This window comes from Amphibalanus amphitrite, unplaced genomic scaffold (assembly GCF_019059575.1).
Source record: "Amphibalanus amphitrite isolate SeventyFive unplaced genomic scaffold, NRLGWU_Aamphi_draft 000283F_arrow, whole genome shotgun sequence".
NCBI classification, from domain to species: domain Eukaryota; kingdom Metazoa; phylum Arthropoda; class Thecostraca; order Balanomorpha; family Balanidae; genus Amphibalanus; species Amphibalanus amphitrite.
In genome coordinates, this window is record NW_024881778.1 from 575,380 (window position 1) to 594,090 (window position 18,711).

The following is an 18,711-nucleotide window of genomic DNA, read 5'->3' on the forward strand; positions in this document are numbered from 1 at the left end:
TGTTCTTCCGTCCTGCAGCCCTCATCCCACCGCATGATGTCCCGCAGATCGTGTTCTCCGTTGATTTGACCGTGGTTTTGTTGCTGTTTCAGGTTTCGATAGTCTGCGTGAGGAGTTGGGGCCCTCCAGAGACACCTCATTCAGACCGGACCTGACGCTCGATGACCGAGACATTATGAAGGTGAGTCCCGCGGGCGGCTGAACGTGCTACACGAGCTGCCGAGCGTGCTACAAGAGCTGGTAAACCTGCTCTACTGGAGGGAGAACGGCATGGGAAGTGAGGGGCGGCATGAAGGAAGTGCTTGAGGCGTCAGAAAGTCTAAAGGCGTAGCTTCGTGGATGGTTCATCGAGTCTCCTGCCAGCCGTATCACAATCAGCTTCGCCTGGTGGCAGAACTCTCACCAGGAGAACAGTGACGTCTTATACCTTGCCAACAAGGGATCTTGCTGCTTCATGGCGACTTAAATGATCCAGCGTTATGGGCGGACCTACGAAGCACCTTACATGGCTCAACTAGCTGTGCCCAGCCGCGCTCCAAGCCTGCGACGTGCAGCGCGCTCTAACCACATATTGCTGGAAGGTTCCTTGCCACCGTGGCAAAGAACGCCTGAGGAGACTCCCTGGCGCCGTGGCTGAGGACGCCCCGGGGCGCCGGGTGGCTCCCACGCGACCGTCGCCTGCCCGGGGCGCCGGACGCCCTTCCGGCACCGGGCGCCCGGGCGCCCGCGGTCGGAGCGCCCACCGCAGACCGTTCTGGCAGTGGCTGGACGCATTGGTCAGGGGCGATGGACGGACACCCAGGGGATGTTCCACGCGAGAACGTCGCTAGCGTGCATTTGCTAAGCGGAAGTCTCGCAAATTCCGAGGGATTCTAGTCTGTCTGCAGCGTTGTCACGGAGGCTCGTCTGTTGCACTTAGTAACGTCCTCGGTCGCCAATGTTGCATGGTAATCTGCCAGACAGTCTCGCCACGCAGCTGTCTGAGCCACCGTCTGCCGATTTCTCCCGCCGTTGCAATCGATCGTCCACGCTCTGTTGCGGGGTGCACGGGTTGTGGTGTGGGACACGCGACCGTCCGCAGCTGGTCTGAGGCTGAGCTGGCGGCCGGAGCACCTGTGTGGGACACGCCCCGCGCCCGCATCCCTCGGAGCACGGCACGACAGGGTGTTCGGCCTACCCTGCTGCACAGCACAACTTCTACAGGGGATGATGGCACCCGGGTCCACTGGGGGACTTCCCCGCTATATTTGGGTGCTGATTCAGCACTGGAGTATCGAAACACAATGAGACTCGCGTCAGTCCGTGTGGGGTGTAACGTTACGCCGACCCGCAAGTGGCGACTGTTGCAAATGCTGCTGCCTTTGTGACTGGTATACCGCTGTACGGCCAGACTTTTGACAATATCGTGTAGTTCGTGCCATTGCGAACACCTTGCCACGATCTAGCCCGATTCCGCTTCCGTTACATTTTTGTTTTTCCGCTTTTTATCAACACCGGCTGCATTCTCCACCCTTTGTCACACGACTCACGACATCGCACTATTGTGCCCGTCACGGAACCCTTTCGTGACGGTCTTGGCGTGACGAAACGGGTAATTGTGAAACACAAACGTGGTCGACTTTCGGATGCTGACAAACTAGCAGTAGGAACCGCTGGACATCCGCAAAAATGATCACCACCAGAACTCGATGACACTTATTTGAATGTGTTTAGGCAGGTATCGCCGTTTTGCTCGATTATCGCCACCAATTCGCAGAAAACGGGCCGATTCTCATAAACGTCAAACTGCTCCAAACTTGTCTGGAAACTCGTCGGTGTCCACAAATGCTTGACGTTGTCATGCTTCTTGGACCGCATCAGATGTCTTCCATTGTCAAGATGCCTTCTGCCGGCCGAAACCACCAGCCAGGGTCTGTTCTGTGTGTGAATCGCGGTCGAAAGCGTGCGAATCCTGACCGGAAACGTCGCCCGCCGGCGGGCGCGGGCCGAACGGCGGAGTTCGCGGGCTGCTGGCGTCGTGGTGTGGGGACCGGACCGTTTGGAAGCTGGGGCGGCTGTGGGAACAGTGGGACGCGCGGCACGGGCGCCGCGGTCGTGCGGCTCCTACGGCACGATCGTGCGGTTCCCGGTCGGACGCGGGATGGCCGTTGACTATGGTTATTGGTTACAGTGCTTGGATGTTACGAAATTTGACACGTCCGAAGAAGTGATGTGGGGTAATGCTCACATGATCGAGTTGCTGTCACCTCCCGAAGCTCAAGTCTGGCGCTTTCACTGGGCGTGGCTCTGTGCTGGGGTTCGTCGCCCCGTACCCCGTCTGCCGTCCCCCCTCCCCCCCCCCAGCCTCCCTGTCTGTCGGCGCCGGCGGGTCGCCGCTGCGTCGTTCCGTCGCTGATGGCCGTCGTCTCCGTCGGCCGGTCGTATCAGCCCGACCAGGCCCGGCCGGCTGACGGCTCCGGTCGCAGTGGTTCACAGTTCACCGCTCAGAGGGGGGCTGCAGCGAGTGGGGAGAGGCCCGGTCGGTGACTGACGAGCTGATGGGACTCGCTCAGGGTTATAGCGCTCCCCGCTCTTGAGTACTGGCTGATGGACGCCCGGTTATCGATCCACCCTGAAGCGACGTTTTGAGATTCCCGTATTTCACGGATCGGTGGGTCTGCCAATGTATCCTCCGCGATCTCCGTCATGCCGTTGAACCGGGTGTTTCGGATCTCTGTGGCGGCGCCGGCGGGGTAGCGGCTGAGCGGCTACCACGACAGAGTGGCGGCGACCGTCGCGCGCCCCAGCACCAGCTGGGTTATTGATGGCGGCAGACGGCCACCAATTTGTCCGATGGTGTTTTCGCCCGCTGCCAAACGAACTCTGAACGCGCCCGACCGGTTATTGGCTTACCCGAGAAATGGGGCTCACTTTCACTTTCGTTTTCACTGAGACTTAGATGGAGCAGATAGTTTGTCTTTCATTATCTAGAACCTTTTGGTGATATGGGTGGCATTCAGCCATCTTACATTATCTCTCCGATTCCCACTCACCTTATGTTCGTTGGTGTTACCACCGATGTCGCCGCCCCTACTTCCTCGTGCCCTGATGGGTCCAGGACCACCCAATACCAGGTCAGTGGATCCTCCTGATCCCCGTCTGCCCCTGATCCTCTCACCTCCCAAAAAACGCTCCGTGACCGCGCCGGGCGTGCGTGGCTGCGGCGCCGGCGGCCCCGCAGCTAATCGACGCGCCGTTTTTTGTGCGCCTGTCGCCGCCGGCGCCTGGTTTCAGGCTCCGGGTGGCGGACGGTGGTACTGGACAGGACTGGGACAGGGGTGGTGGTAGTGGAGTAGTTTTTTGTGGGATTTGATAACCGGTTTGGTGGTAAGCGGTGTCTCTGGTCGCCACAAAAAGTGGATGATACGATCCGCCTGCTCCCTGACGGGCGGAGACGCACCAAAGGAGACCGCACTGTGTCTGATCGGGTCAGGAGTGTGGTCTGGCCGTGCGATTTTTTGTCGACTTGGGGAGTTGGTAAGATGATGAATTTCTGATTTTGTGGAGAACTAACGCTTATGTTTTTGTTTCTGATGCATCATTCATTAACTATTCATAGCGTCTAGTCTTAAATGTTGTGCTAAATTAAGCACAGATACGTCAATGCTCATAGTGCATTCATATCACTAGGCCACCTAAGCCGATAAATCCGCACAGCACCGCGCCGGCCCGTGTTGCCGTGTGTTTTGACACTCCCCAGTCCCCGTAGCGCCTCGCGGCTCAGGCCGATCAATACCTAGCCACCTCGCCGCGCACCCCTCCCCTCCCCTACCCCTCCCCTACCTCCTTCACTCACCCCTTCCCCATATGATCGCCCTGTGATTGGTGCGTACGCAATAACTCGGCCGACACGCTTTGATCTCGCCGCCACCACTCAGCACCGGAAAGGTAGCACTTCCGGTGGCGAAATCGGTCTGGACATCCATCTAGTTTGAACCCTGAATGGGTTAATTGTCTCGCTGTTTTCGAAAGTGGTCCCTACTCGGAGAAGGTATTCGATAATCCCAGGACATAAACAGAAATATTTCCCCGTTTGGTGTTCAAATGGTTGCATCAGACTGCCTTGTTTTGGTAATGGCCTCATAAGTTCCACAATCGTTTCCCTCAAAAATGGTTCGGCCACAAACAATTTCGGCTCGTTTCAGCCACATTGATTCGGCGATCCGTGTCGTTTAGCTCGGCCCCGGCGTTTCGTGGCTCGGAGGCCGTTAACTCGTTAGTACCCGTCAGACCACTTAGAAGCCATCCGCTCGGAGTCTGAATAATGATTGTGCCGATTTGAAAGCGGCCGCCCATGAATCTCTATGACGCTGGCCGCTTTGTATACCGCCGCCTGCGGAGAGTGCTGCTGATTAGCCGGGCGGTGACCTGTCATCTGTCAGAGCAGTCAGCTGACGGCTGACAGACGGCTGACTGGTGACAGTGCCGGCGGCGGAAGGGTTGGCGGAAGGGCGGCCGCCGGGCGGAACCGGACGGCGGGACGCCCCTCTCCGCGGGTAACGAGCGATATCTGCCCACCGTGACCGAATGATAGGGAGTGGGGAGCATGGGCCGACCGTGAAACACGAATAAAATTAACCAACAGGCCTGGGACGTGTGGGATTAGCTGGGGAGTTTGCACCCAGCTGGTGGAATGAGTTCCGTGTTGTCGCGTGTTGTGCTCCGTATCTATTGACTCAAACTTTGACACGCTGCGCTAAAATCGCTCCCGTTCGCACGGCGGCGAGCGGACGCATGTTTGTTTCTCACCGAGTCCGCCTGTCGCCCGGATCAATTTCAAGGTCTGTAATGTCATTCATCACTGCCTGTCGCCCCGAGTTAGTGCCATTCCCGGCGGTTTGTCCCGATGTGACCGGGAACCGTGACCGGCCGGCCGCCCCTGGCCCGCCCGGCACTGCACGGCTGCCCTCAGTGACGTCAGATGACGTCACTGGGGTGGCGGGGCGTGTTGCCGGGCGTTGCACCTCGGTACCTATGGCCAGGTAATGGCGGACGAAGGGGCCGGCCGACGCCAGTAGACGTTTACGACTTCTAGGAACGGTGCAGCCGACGCCGCCCGGCCCGGGCCGCGGCCGGTGCAAGCATGGCAGGCGAAACAGGCGAGGCACATGAGAATGGATTGGGGAGTTCTGGAAATGCTACGAAAAGGATCACTGAGCTAGAGAATGGGTGCCTTGGAGCGCAACTTATACGCATTGTCAGTAGCTCCAGGGTTATTGTGGCTTATGGGCCTGCAATATCTGTGGCGTCACTAAGCAGGCATTTGTTCACAACTTGGATTGTCAACTTCGCATGGCTGAGCTCAACTGAGCTCATTTATCGAGGAACGTTTCAAGGAGCTGAATGCTCCTCAATCCGACTATAGTAGTTTCCGGTAAATCAAATCCCGGTTACGATCTGTCTGTCGGTTATGGTCCGTCGTCAGTCGGTCGTTCTGGACATTAACCCGCGAGTTGCTGGGGGGGGGCGTTAAACGCCCCCACTTTTTTCGCCGGGCCATAGCATAAAAACGGCGCGCCGCAGGCGCGCCAAATTTTGGGTACCTGTAGGGCATTGATTGAAGTTTATTGTGACGAAGTTTAAAAAAACTCGGTCGGAAAATTTTTGAGATATCGAGGTTTTAGTGACGTCATGATTTCTGAGTTTTCGACCAAAAACGGCATATGTTCAAAAAAATCATATAAAATCACAGAATAGACATACAGACATGCCGTAAACGCCATTAGACTGCCAATACCAAGAACAATCAAATGGCTATCTTCGATTATTGATTATCGTTCCACATTTTCCAAAATCTTGAACTAAATCTTGGCAATTTCTCGTGACTTCTTCACGACCATGATACATGCATTTCTTAAAGTGACCTTTTTTAGCCAAACACGTACACATATGATAAAATGAATGTCACCATCGTGTTCTACGCCCCAAAGTACCCATAAAACATGTGTCACAGGTTGCGAATATCAGTTTTGATTTTCGGGGATATGTGCCTGCCCGGTTGACCTGACCTTGACCCTGACCTATGCTTGGCTGACCCCTACATGGAGCTGACACTCTTGTAGGCCTTATATGATGGATTGTGCACCGTTTTGACAGAGTTTATGACGAGAGGCGCCCATTGCGAAGTCCTGAAGTCCATGCTACTGAAAGCCCGATTTCAGGTGTTTGACCTGACCTTGACCCGACCTGTGACCTCAAAATTCAACTTTAAAGTACTCATCTGAAGCGTCTCGTCGCGTTCTTTCGTTTGCCGCCTCGTACGTTTCGCTGCGCCTATTGGTTCTCGAGTTATCGGCTGGGGGCGTTTAACGCCCCCCCCCCCCAGCAAACGGTGGGTGGCGAAATACCCCAGCAACTGCCGGGTTAACGGCCCGTATCGGCGGTCTGACGCCGCCGACTGGAGAGGATCCGACCCCGCCTGTTGATGACCTCTGACCCCAGCCCGCTGACCTCTGCGGCGGCGCCGGGCTGTCCCGGCCTCCGCCCCGCCGTCTGACCCCTGGGGCGGCGGTACCACCCGGTCGATGGGACTCGATGAACGGGCCCCGCGGCGTCGGCGGGACACACCCCGTCTGAGTCTGAGTCTGAGTCTGAGTCTGAGTCTGAGTCTGACCGGCAGCGGTCGGGATGGCGGGAGGTCTGGTTGTCTGAAGAGGCGCTGTGCCTGGGAGAGACGTTCCTTAATTACCGAGCTCGTTATCATCACCTGTTGATCTGTGACGGGTTGCCGGGTTGCCCGGTCTGAAGGGGCTGCTTATACGGTTGGGCGTGGTCCTTGTGTCTATGAGGACAGGGACTGTCTTGTCTGGTCTGTCCATGGACTTGGCTGGGATATGTATGTACTATGTAGCATGTTAGTTCAGCACTACAGCGATATCTTCACTATCCTCGCCCAGTGGTACACAATCCACCACAGTGGCCCATTCCTGCGGCACGGGGCGTGGCTGTGTGGCAGGGCCGGCGCGGTGCCTGTGGTGAACTGCGGGCTCCTACCGTCCGCCCCGCGGCCCAGACGGCGGGGTAAACCCAGCCTCTGGACCGGCATATCGCAGTTCGAAGGTGACCCCCGCGGTCAGACGGAAAGAGGACGGAGAAAGGCTGTGAAAGCCAGCGGACCTCGCGTGGGGCGTGCGAATATGGAAACCGGGAACGGCTCCCAGCTCGTGATTGCTTTGCTTGGCGGGGCTAATTAGCTGGGTGGGGACTGTAGGGTGGATCTCTTCAGACGTCTGGTTCCTCATTTCAGCCCACCGAGTGGCTTTTTCATCCTTCTCGGGCTTTTCATTCAAGTAGCTCTTTTTTCGAGCAGCTCGTTTTTCATCCGTCTGGGTTATTTGTGTCAGCCTTCGCCTTAATTGATCCCACTCCAGTCCTTTCTCCGGTCTGTCATCTCTCCCTTCCCACTCATCAAATCACGCCCTCTCATCCTCGTCCGGTGATATCTCTGATCTTTCCGCTCCTCTCGTCGCCCCGTCTCTCTCCTTTCATCCTCGCCTCCTCTCGCCGCCAGTGCTGGTCATGCAGAGCGGCGTCAGCTCACCACATCGCAACTGCGCACCGCTCTGCTGCGCCAACCGGGCAGACCCACGTCACTACCGCGCATCCTCCCCCTCCGTCCCTCTCTCCTTCCTCCCTCCCTCTCTCCGCCCTTCAGCCGGTCAACTCGTTCGACGCAAAATCCACCTCCCGGGTGGGCCCCGAGTCGGGTCTGCACGGACCGGCCGCCGCGCCGGCCTGTCTGCCCGTCTGTTTCTGTCTGTGTCTGTCCAAACTGTCTGCCCGCCGCTGCTGGTGGGATGCAGACAGCGGACAGCGGGAGTTGTGCAGCGGACAGAACGGCCGGTGCAGAGAGGGAGCGGGGGCGGACGGAAAACTGGCCGCTCCGGCAGCCAAACCTGTCGTGCTGCACTGCTGGTCTGACGCGGTGGCCGCAGAGCTGACTGGCCACATGCCCGGTGGTGCTGCGGCTGGGTCCGTGGCTCAGCAGCGCCTGTCCTTCAGTGGTCAGCCCTCTGCGCGTGTGCAGCTCCCAGCGAATCCCCACAGTACGGCCCGCAGCACCACAGTGAACCCTCAGCGCCGGGCGGGGCTGTGCGCGGCGCGGAGACCTCAGTGTGTGGGCGTCTCACTGCTGTGGTCGAGCTGCCGCGGAAACTGGTCGGACAGGTTCCGTGTGGCGCGGTCTGGTGCTGTTAGTCGCGGTGGTTGCGCGGCGTGGGGTGAGGCGAAACGGCGTGGGTGACCGAAAGACTACGCCCACTAACGAGACTACGAACTGATCAGCTGCAACGCCGGGGGAGTAAAGACAAAAAATCGCCGGCGTGGTCCGGGACCGAGGCGGCGGATTTGGTCAGAGAGGCCTTTTTATAGCCGAGGTCTGGCTCCGTTTCCAGATTAGGGTTTGGTTGTGCTGGGTGCAGCTGCCGGTCAGTCGTCGGCTGCTGACGGGACAGTGAACAGTGAACAGACTGAGCGGCGGAGAGCTCTGTGCCATATGGTGGCCGAGTGAGCTGTGGTTCTACCACTGTGGTCGAGTGGTAGCCACCGTCCACCGGTTGGGACGTGACGCTGCACGGTGACACAGAGTGACACCTGCGTGACGTTATATAACACGTGATCACACCGTGACGTGACGTCCGGTGACGTGACGCGCTGTGACGTCACAGTCAGCTGTTGGTGCCGCTCGGAGCCGCTGTCGGTCCCGTGCAGACTAGGTGCTGCAGTGTGTGGTCCGGTCCGCCGTCTGTTGGGTCGGTTCGTGCCGATATCCCGGCGCCGGGCCGCCCACCACAGTGCTGAGGTCACACAGCTCTGAGAACCGGACCGGCGCCGGCCCAGACAGTGACCCCACCCCGCCCTCCCCGACCAGCCGCCTAGCCCAGACGGCGCCGGCGGGGGTGTGCGCTGTATCAGCTCTGGGACAGTGGGACAGCGACCTGTGTGGGAGTGCGCAGCTCACGGCGCTGTCACGCCCCGCTCCGCCCCGGCCCGCCCTGGTGTGCCGCCGTGCACACAGGTCGTGATAAGGAGTCGCCGCCGGTGTGTGCCGCTGCCTTACCGGAGGTCGGAGCTCGGCGGGCAGTGGGGCCTGAGCGCCGAGCGTGGGTGGTACTGTGCCGACGAGGCGGCTGAGGGAGTGCAGAGGTAGTGCAGAGGTCGTCGAGGGAGTGTGCTGAGGTGGCCGAGGAAGTGTGCAGAGTTGTGCGGAGTTGACGGTGAAGACATGTTGTGAATGTGAGGCGCAGTGAATGACGACGGACGGCAGTGAAGGTGCGGTGGGTCGAAGCGGATTGTATTGACATTGACGTTAGGACCAGCGTCTCGCGGAGCTCGCAGGCCCATACCTGAGTGGATGTTTACGACAGGATCGAGTGATGGCGGAATGGACCTAGGGCTGTCGGATACTGAGTGAAGATCGCGGTGATAATCTGCAGAGTTTATAATGCAGCATGCCGCGCTGAAGGCCGACCTGCAGCCCCGCGATGCGGCCTGACCTTGATTGAGCTGCAGCGCTATTCGTCAGGACGGGGATGATGCGGCGAGGCTGGTCGGCTTCGGTCTGACGTGTCCACCTGTTGGACGCAGGTAATCTGTCCAACCTGGCGGCAGACACACTGACACAGACCTCACAGAGTCACCGAGCCGTGTGGGCCGCGCTCTGTGTCCGCGGATTTACACTCGCTCCAGCCGCTGAGTCCTGAGCCGCTCGGTGAGGCGCACCTCACACCGGATGTGCGGAGCTGCACCGGTAGACCGGAATTCAACCATACCCGTGAACACCCCTCGGTGCGTTACGAAATTCCGAAAGGTGTGAACAGGGACCAGTGTCAGACTGCGAGCTCTTGGTGTGGTGAGGTGCTGCGAGAAAGGTGCGTGGAACTGGAGGAGTGAGGTGAAGCTAGACATGATGGCTCTTGCAAGTGCCTGCGGCTGAACTGTTGTCGGGCTCGAACGGTGAGGACAGCTGCAAAGGCCCAGTGTTGTGTGCGTGCAAGGCCGGACTCGGGTGTGCGAGGTGCTACGAGAGGAAGTGATCGCGTTGGTGCCGATGCGGTGGTGATCTGTGGGACGTTGACATGATGCTGGTGCTGGGAGTGGTGGTGGCGCTGGTCGCCGTAGTGGTGACGGCCTTCCTCTGGTGCTGTCGGGACCGGTACTACAAGGTTAGTGTCAGTAGGTGTGCGCCAGTTCATCTGTTTAGGGGTGCTGCGTATTGCCGACAGCGTGGAGAGATCTTCAGAGGAACGTCACAGCTCCGAGTCCCCACGTCACTGTCACGCCACTCGTGATTGCTGATGGCGGTCTCTATCAATGCATCCAGGCAAACCTCATCCCACCTCGACCACGCAATGGGTCCTGGCGCGAGGACTCGTGATTCATTGCCCCATCTTATCACCCAGTAGGTAGAAGAAGAGCCACTTGCTTTCTATGGGGATCGGGGAGTAAGGCATTGTCGTCTCCTTTCTTGTTACATGGTAGTCAGCTACGCATGTGCATTCATGTCGTTTGCGTTATTAGAATTGTTTAAACCTAATTGCCTCGTTGGGCTCCTATTTACTCCACGCAACTGGAATTATTTGAAAATCGGTAGCCGCGGTGGAATGTCAGCCTGCAAATACCATTAGCACGACCGGATGCTGGGTATCGTGAGCGACGCTTGATTTTCCGGACCTGGGCACTGGACAGCCTCTTCGTCAAACGGAGACTCGAGCGTGAGTGTAATTTACATTCCCAGCTTACAACAAATCAAACGTTGCATGTGTCCGCTGGGTCCGACGAATTTTTGCGAGAAACCGGTTACAACTAGTTTACCTGCAAAGGACATCCGTTCTGCCGTTTTCCTCAAACAATGCATATTGCGGTGCCGTAAAACGCACTTTATGGAGTCGCAAAGGCCAACCTACCCGGATAAGCTTGATCGTTTCAGGGGTTCTGATGAAATATTGGAACGTCTCTCCAAATCCGCGCACTACCATTCGGCGGGTCCTTCGATGCCGGCGCTGCGCATTCCATTGGGTTTCCGTCAGCGGCTTCCAGTAGCTCTGCGGCGCTCTGATGTCAGCGCTGGCAGTCAGCGCACCTGATCTCTGCTGCTGCTGATGTCAGCGGCGGCCCGCTGGGCTGCAGCCGACCGGTTCCCGCTGCGGTTCGGACGGACGCGCCGGTCCGGACCCCGCCGGCCGGCCTGGTCGCTCAGGTGGACGGGCGTGGCAGGGTGGCCGCTGAGGCCGGGCTGGTCGCTGCGTGCCGCCTCTGCAGAGGCTGTGAGTCGGACATTCCTGAGAGCCAGCAGCGGGTCTGACTGGCAGTGCCGGGAGCTGGCGAACGGCCCGCTGGTGTTGGCACGCCCTGCTGATTGGTGCCAGTGGTGCGCGTAATGAGGGGGCAGGGTTCGCGGCGGGCTCCGGCTGGCAATAGGTACACAGGTGCCAATGGCACAGCGGGGGCTGGCATTCTTGGATGTCGCTCATGCCACCACTACACTAATGCGCTTATCATTTTCCGCACGATCATTCCGATGGGCTTCGTTTTATGCAGTGGCTCAACAAATATTTAGGTTAATCAGGAGCTGTTTATGATTTGATCCTCTTGAAAACATTCGACCCTCGTGCCCTTTTAAATAGTTTCGTCATCACAGCTCAGTTCGCCCAGCTGCCGCTCTCGAGTTGCCATGTTTTGCGGGGGCTGCACGGTGTCAGTGCCGCCGTCAGCAGGTCTCGGGGGTCAGGGCGGGAGGCCGGTTCGGCCAACCATCTCCTCTGACCGTCCCGTCAGCAGCGTTGTCAACTGGAGAACGTCCGGCGGTCATTGCGGTCAGACGCAAACAGCGTGACTGGCGCGCCGGCTGTCCTGGCAACCGCTCTGCATCGCCCCCGCCGCCACTGAGCCTCTACATCCATACATCAGCCAGCCATCCTTACAGCCGCCCCCGCCGCCACTGAGCCTCTACGGCCGCCGTCTGTTGATGGTGCCTGCGCTGCTGCTGACCTCCATTTCGTTGCACCGTGATTGCGATTGCAGCTGTCGACTGTCGCGCTGCTCGAGGTGGGGAGGATGCGCCCTCGCTGTCCGTTACGGCTGAAGACGTTTGTGACGCGTGAATGCACCGGAGGAGGACTGCCACCGGAAGGCGGTGTTTGTCGGGCTGTTTGTCGGTCTGTTTGTCGGGCTGTTTGTCTCGCCCATGTCGTCAGGGGTCCTGCCAACCCCTTCCAGGTGAAACAGAAAGGAAGGAGAGTGGTATACCCTGGGCCGAATTCACAATCTGCCCAGGATGGTTCACTGGTGTTTCCGGCATGACATTTTCTCAAGCAATTTTACTAATGGACATAAGTGTTGACGTGCCTGTTCATTGAAAAGTAAGAGTTCTTACTTTTCCAAAGTCATTTATGTCGACGAAATCTATTGATCACCTTATTTATCATGTCTCGCAGTTACGTTACCTCAAACATCCGAGTGACCTCACAGGTCACGGGTCGTCGCCCCCTTGGCCCGCCGCGCCGCCGCCCCATGGGGAACCATGGACCCTGCGGCTTCCCGGCTACTTTCTCCGCCCGTTTCCTTTCCATCACGTGCCTACCTTCGTTTGCAACTGCTCGGCGACGCCACGCCTCGGTTCCTCTCTTTATACATTCGGCAAACACAGACAGATTGGTGACGTTGTGCGGCAGTCTGTTAATGGCTCGCCGTGGTGCGTGGTTTGCGTTTTGCCACTCCAATGCAGATGAAGGTCGATCTAGCTGGCCTGTGCCGCCAGGCAGCGCATGCCTGCCGACCAAGTATGTCTGTGTTCTCTGCCGCCATCTGGATCAAATTTCACCAGATCATCTGAATCACGGAGACCGCGGACTGTCAGCCTCATTAGTGGCAGAATCGTCTTTGGACGAGTCTGTTTTTTAAGTTTTTATTTTGTTTGGTCTAGCGAATGAAGTTTTGCAATGAACTTGATTGTCATGTCTTGGGTAGCCAGATTTGCAGCGAAGCTGAACGAAACCTTGAACTTTTTCTGAAGCGGAGAAGATGGGTCTGGATGAGGTTTAACTGGTGCTGAAAGAGGCCTAGACGCTGGGGAGGCGGCTGGACCTGGACTGGTTCTTGACCAGGCCTGACGGCAGGGGCTCTAAGCGGGGAGCCTGCACTGATTAGAGATCGACAGCAGAGGCCCCAGACGGGGGACCGCACTGATCTGGGACATATGCTGATCGTTCCGCGATGTGATGATGTCAGTGGCTGATGGCGGGGCGGTGGTGGTGGTTGATACGGTCGCCGTGTTGAGGCACTGGGTGAGCTTGGTACCTGTTGATCAGCCCTCAGCGGCTGGTATGAGTCGGAACGGGGCCGTACCGGGTGGCGAGAGGCCTCCTTTGGGGCCCAACCCCACGCCGCAGGAGGGGGACGGAATGCTCGGTTGAGGCATGGTCCTTATTTTCGGGGATATCAGTGCTGAGGAAGGTGACAATCGATCGAATGCAGTTGAGATATTGGTTGCACTTTATGCCGAGACACGAAGACTGCACTGTAGCTGTCAAATCTGCAGCGCTTTGTTCAAGGCCACGATCAATATCAACACAGCATGGCACAGTGTAACGTAAACAATAGCATTACGTGTCGTCCGGGCGGAAAACCGACTCATTGAAATCAGGCATGGCTCCATTCCATTCCTCACCATAATCCTGGCTTCGTCAACCGTTCAGACGCAATGCATGTAGAATAGGCGTTGGAGTGTCCTTTTGTCCTGCTCTCATCGCGGATTTCTGCCCTCTTCTCGACGATAGTTATGCGGTATGCACGTCTCCGTCGCTGCTGGTTATCGTGCTGCTCGTTTGGGCGACTTGTTTGCCTGCTACTGGGACACTCGTTCGGCTGTGGTACTGGTTGTGTCGGCTGCTGACTGCCGAGGAATGATGTCCTTCCTTTCCGCTGCTGACGGGCGCAGCCAGGGTCTGGGGAGAATTTTGTGGCCTGCCCGTCAGGCTCTGACTCGTGTTAAGTGTTTACTGGCGCACTTGAGACGAGGTTGACGTCAGCCCCAGAGGCTCGTCTTGGGGTGAACCCGGCAAAAAGAGGCCCGCAGTTGGGAACGGAGCCGTTATATACTGTAGGCGTAGGGGATCTTAGCATCGGATATAGGTTTACGAATGAGCCTTATTGGACAAGAAGTGCATTCTCGAATAGTTTTCATCTTTACGTCATGTTATCGGAAACTGCACATTATCCTCATTCCTCCAGCACCTGACTCAGGCAGATCTTATATAAGCCTTATGTAACTGTTGCTAGTGGTGTACAATATCTTGAACTTCGCCACTGAGCTCATTCAAATGCGGCATAGCTCTGGACCGCAAGTCTGCAACGTTGGCCGCGCGTAGTGTTCAGGCAAATTAGCCCGCTTGTGGCGAAGTTTTTGGCAAGGGCACTTGGCTGGATGGAGCGACTCCGGAAGATCGGTGTGTCCCAGACCACCTGCCGCTGTGTTTTAGCTGGGAGCACCTGGCGTTTGATGGGACGGCCAACGTCAACAGATGACCCGGCCGGGGCGGCGGCGGCGGGCTCAGTTCGCGGTGGTCCTGGCCGCCAGGCGGCCGGAATTTATTGATCGCACCCCGAACACCATTTGTCGTGGATATTGCACAGCCTAAATGCAGCTTAATCTCTCTCGGAAGGCGACAAGGTGTTGCCCAGGCGTTTAGTTAACGTGGGCAAAACTGGCGCACACGGACTGAGCTGTGACCATTGAAAATGAATGATGATCAATGTCGAATCTATTCATAAAAAGCTTTTGTGGTTCTTTGGCTTGGATCATCGTAGGTAGGTAGCTTCTTTTGCCCTTGCCCTTTTCAAAAGGGGTGGCGAGTGCCGTACGTCGGGCTGTCCCGTTCAACATGTCCGTCTTGAACTTGTCTCCTTGTTCTTCTGAGTTATGACTTGTGGGGAGGTGAACGGCAGCTTTCACCAAAGTATCTTGGAAAAGCTAGACGTCGCCTTTCTATGCCAATACCACCACGGGACGAGAGGCAGAGAAACCGATGACGCGTCTTCGTCGCTCACACGATGTGCAAAGGCGCCCATCAGCAGGGTCTTGCGCTGTTCCCTTGTCAATGCCTCCCTTCAATGTCTGCTACAACACCATGTCTATTGTCGGCCGGCCCAACACTCACCCCATGGCGGGATTCCTGCATAGCTGCGCCGGTTTGCCGCGGCGCGCCGGTTCCGCCGCGGCGCGCTGCCACGCCCACCGCGCCGGCCGGCGCCGCCATGTTGTGCCGCCGCGCCCACGCAGCCGGCGTCGGCTCAGCTGACTGCGCCGCTCAAGGCCACCGTTTGGCGGCGCCACCGTCGCGCCGGTCGTGTCAGTCACGTGCATCAAGTGCTATGATATTCAGATTCACTTTCAAATGCACATTCAAAAAAACTCACCAAATGCAAAGTTTTGGCTACCATCGTGTAGCCAGGAAAGCCCTGATTCTGAAAATATATATCCCAATACATGACACTCAATAGTTTACGAGATATATCTGTTTTCCTTTTGAAGGTCATTCAAGGTCATATAGTGGCAGGTCATCAAAAAAACTCACCAATATACACCAAAATTACAGGATATATAGTCCAAAGCAGCCTCCATCGAATGGTGGTAGTCACTATTCATGACACTTCTGCGTTTTTGGTACAGGGGCCATTTTCAATTTTCAAATGCCTATCTCGCTAATGTTAACACTGCCTGACTTAAAGGCCAATAACTCCCAAAGTACATCACCGTTCTCTTTCATCTTTTGGTGACACGTTTGCAAGGCCCTGGGGCAGTTTTTGGTCAAGTGCCTACCCATGACGCCTTCCCAAATCATTTGTACGCGGGTTTGAAAATTTGATATTTTTGGTCATACGGCCAAAGTCAACAAAAAAGAACTCACCAATATGTACAAAAATTACAGGATATACATTCCAAAGTGACCTCCATCAAAAGGTGGTAGTCTCTATTCATGACACTTCTGCGTTTTTGGTACAGCGGCCACATTGATATTCAAATGCCTATCTCGCTAATGTTAACACTGCCTGACTTAAAGGCCAATAACTCCAAAAGTACATCTCCGATCTTGTTAAACTTTTAGTGGCACGTTAGCAAGGCCCTGGGGCAGTTTTTGGTCAAGTGCCTACCCATGACGCCTTCTCAAAACTTTTTTACGCGGGTTTCAAAATTTGATTTTTTTTGGTGATACGGCCAAAGTCAACAGAAAAGAACTCACCAATATGCACAAAAATTACAGGATATATAGTCCAAAGTGACCTCCATCGAATGGTGGTAGTCTCTATTCATGACACTTCTGCGTTTTTGGTACAGCGGCCACATTGATATTCAAATGCCTATCTCGCTAATGTTAACACTGCCTGACTTAAAAGCCAATAACTCCCAAAGTACTTCACCGTTCTCTTTCATCTTTTAATGACACGTTTGCAAGGCCCTCAGCAGGGACCGCGGATTCAAATTCTCGTAGGGTGTGCAAGATGTGGCGATTGGGCCCCCCATCTCACGCCGGGCCTCTTTCAAAAAGTCAGCGCCGCCACTGCTCCGGAATAAGCCGGTTCTAAGGAAGCGGGGCGGGAAAATCTTCAAAATTGACGGTCGTAAGATGACTGAGCGAGCATCTTACGGTCAGGAGATGCATGAGCAGAGTAAATGCACATGCATGCAAGCAACGTGATCCAAATCGATCTCCGATTTTCCCAAGCAGACCCCTAAAGGCTTACAGTGACCTTCAAGGGCCCCTACGGGCCTCAGAGAGCCCTTTTGCACAGTTGATGTTGGCACACTTCTTTTTATCATGGATTACATGAATTAGTTTAAAAATAAAACACGGCCGGCGGGATGTTTGGGCCCATCGATTTGGCCCCTATGACCTATGGGGGTCTGGCCTCCGGCCCCCTTAGCTTCCCCATTGCTCTACGGCCCACACGCTGGCTTTGGGGCCCCATAAAGGCCGCACGCCAGCTCCTGAGACCCAACGCCGGCAATTCTAAGGGTCTTCGGCGCACCGCACACGGTCTTTGAAGGTCCCATAATGGCCTCTGGAATACCTCATGTACATAGAAATATGGATGCCCACGCCGCTTCTTGGGCCTCCATACCGGGCTCTTTGACACCTGTCGCCGGCTCCATGGGGTACCAACTACCAACAGTAGCGGCGGAACACCTTCAATTAAGGGGGGGGGGGGGCACTGCCGACTTTTGGTCCCATTCTTTCCATGCAACGCCCATAGGGCTAATGTTAAAATGCCCAAATCAAAGGGGGCACGGTGCCCCGGTGCCCTCCCCGTTCCGCCGCCTATGACTACCAAGCAAGCTCGCCTGGAGGTCCCCCACCGTCTCTTGGCGCCCGAGTAGCCTCGATGCCTGAATAGGGCCCCGAGACATCGACCTTGGCCAAAAAGCGTTCGTGTAGGCCCTCAGAAACTGGTGTGAGCCCTGAGATTACTGTGTGGGCTACTCAGGCACTTCTGTCGGGTCATCATGCATCGATTTGGGTCCGAGCTAGTGAGGGTTATCAGAAGCACCCTTTAGCCCTGCGACTTCAGAGGTTGGTGTGAGATCCTAAAAAAGAAAGTGAGGGCACTACGAGGCTTTCAAACGGCTTTTCCTCGGAGGTCGGCCTTGGCCGAACGGCGTTCCTCAAACTGGTGTAGGGCGCTGAGATTACTGAATGGGACTCTCGAGTGGGGCCCTCAACTATCAGCACGGAACCCTCAGGCGGCCCCCGCCGAAGTTAGTTGGTAGCACTGCTGCTCCACGGCGTACATTTCCTACCAGCCCATAGGGTTTACATGTTAAATGGCCTGTTTTCGGCGAGCGATATCTCGGTCAACCTTTGAAGGAATCAATGGTTCTTAGTCTCAAATGATAGATCGATGAATTTTCTTTCGACAATCCCTCTACCATTTTTCACGAAACCCAGCCGATCTTCTACGGCGTACAGGGTAAAGATTTCTCTGCACGCCAGCACCCGCGAGCCGCCTCTCCGATCGTCGGTGCGCGGTCCTCGGTAGCGCAGTCGGTAGCGTATCGGGCTACGGATCCGAGGGTCGTGAGTTCGAATCCTGGGAGCGCCGCGTGATTTTGGCTAGAATTGAATGATGTAGATTCTTGAATGTTTGCATAATCAATAATTAATAGCTAATTGAATATATCTGCCCACTAATCGGCCCCTAAAACCTGTTATTTAAGAAATTTAAGAAATGAATGTCACGTGCGCGTCACGACTGCCAACCATAAGCGCTACCATATTCTAGTTTGAACTAACTTTTTGCTAGTCCCGACCACATATAGTAGGTTTTCTAGTAGTTATACTAGAAATTCCTACCAAAGTTCGTCCTACCCTTCACTCAATATACCCTGCCCTCAGGAGCCGGTAAGGGCTCCTCTGCGGCATGCATAAGCCGTCCGATCTCAGAGGCCGGTGTGAGATCCTAAACAAGAGCTGAGTGCACTTAAAAACCTGCGTAGGGCCCTCAGAGATCAGCTTTGACCAGATGGCGGTCGTGGACGCCCTTAGACAGTGACGTAGGGGCCGCCTCAGTCGGTCGGCCCTCTCACATCAGCCTGGGGATCTCAGGAATCGGCCTGGGGCCCTCGAGAGCCGGTTTGGGCCCTCGGAAAGTGGCATTATACCCTGAGATGGCTGTGTA

The 18,711-nt window shown here is 56.3% G+C and overlaps 1 protein-coding gene across 1 annotated transcript in view; it reads left to right on the forward strand.

Annotated features, from left to right (window-relative positions):
* LOC122387345 (ankyrin-2-like) overlaps nucleotides 1-18,711 on the forward strand; it is a 337,978-nt gene that overhangs the window by 193,585 nt on the left and 125,682 nt on the right. Inside the window, exon 36 of the mRNA XM_043377461.1 lies at nucleotides 93-181. Coding sequence (XP_043233396.1) covers nucleotides 93-181 — 89 coding nt within the window. The remainder of the gene's footprint in view (nucleotides 1-92; nucleotides 182-18,711) is intronic.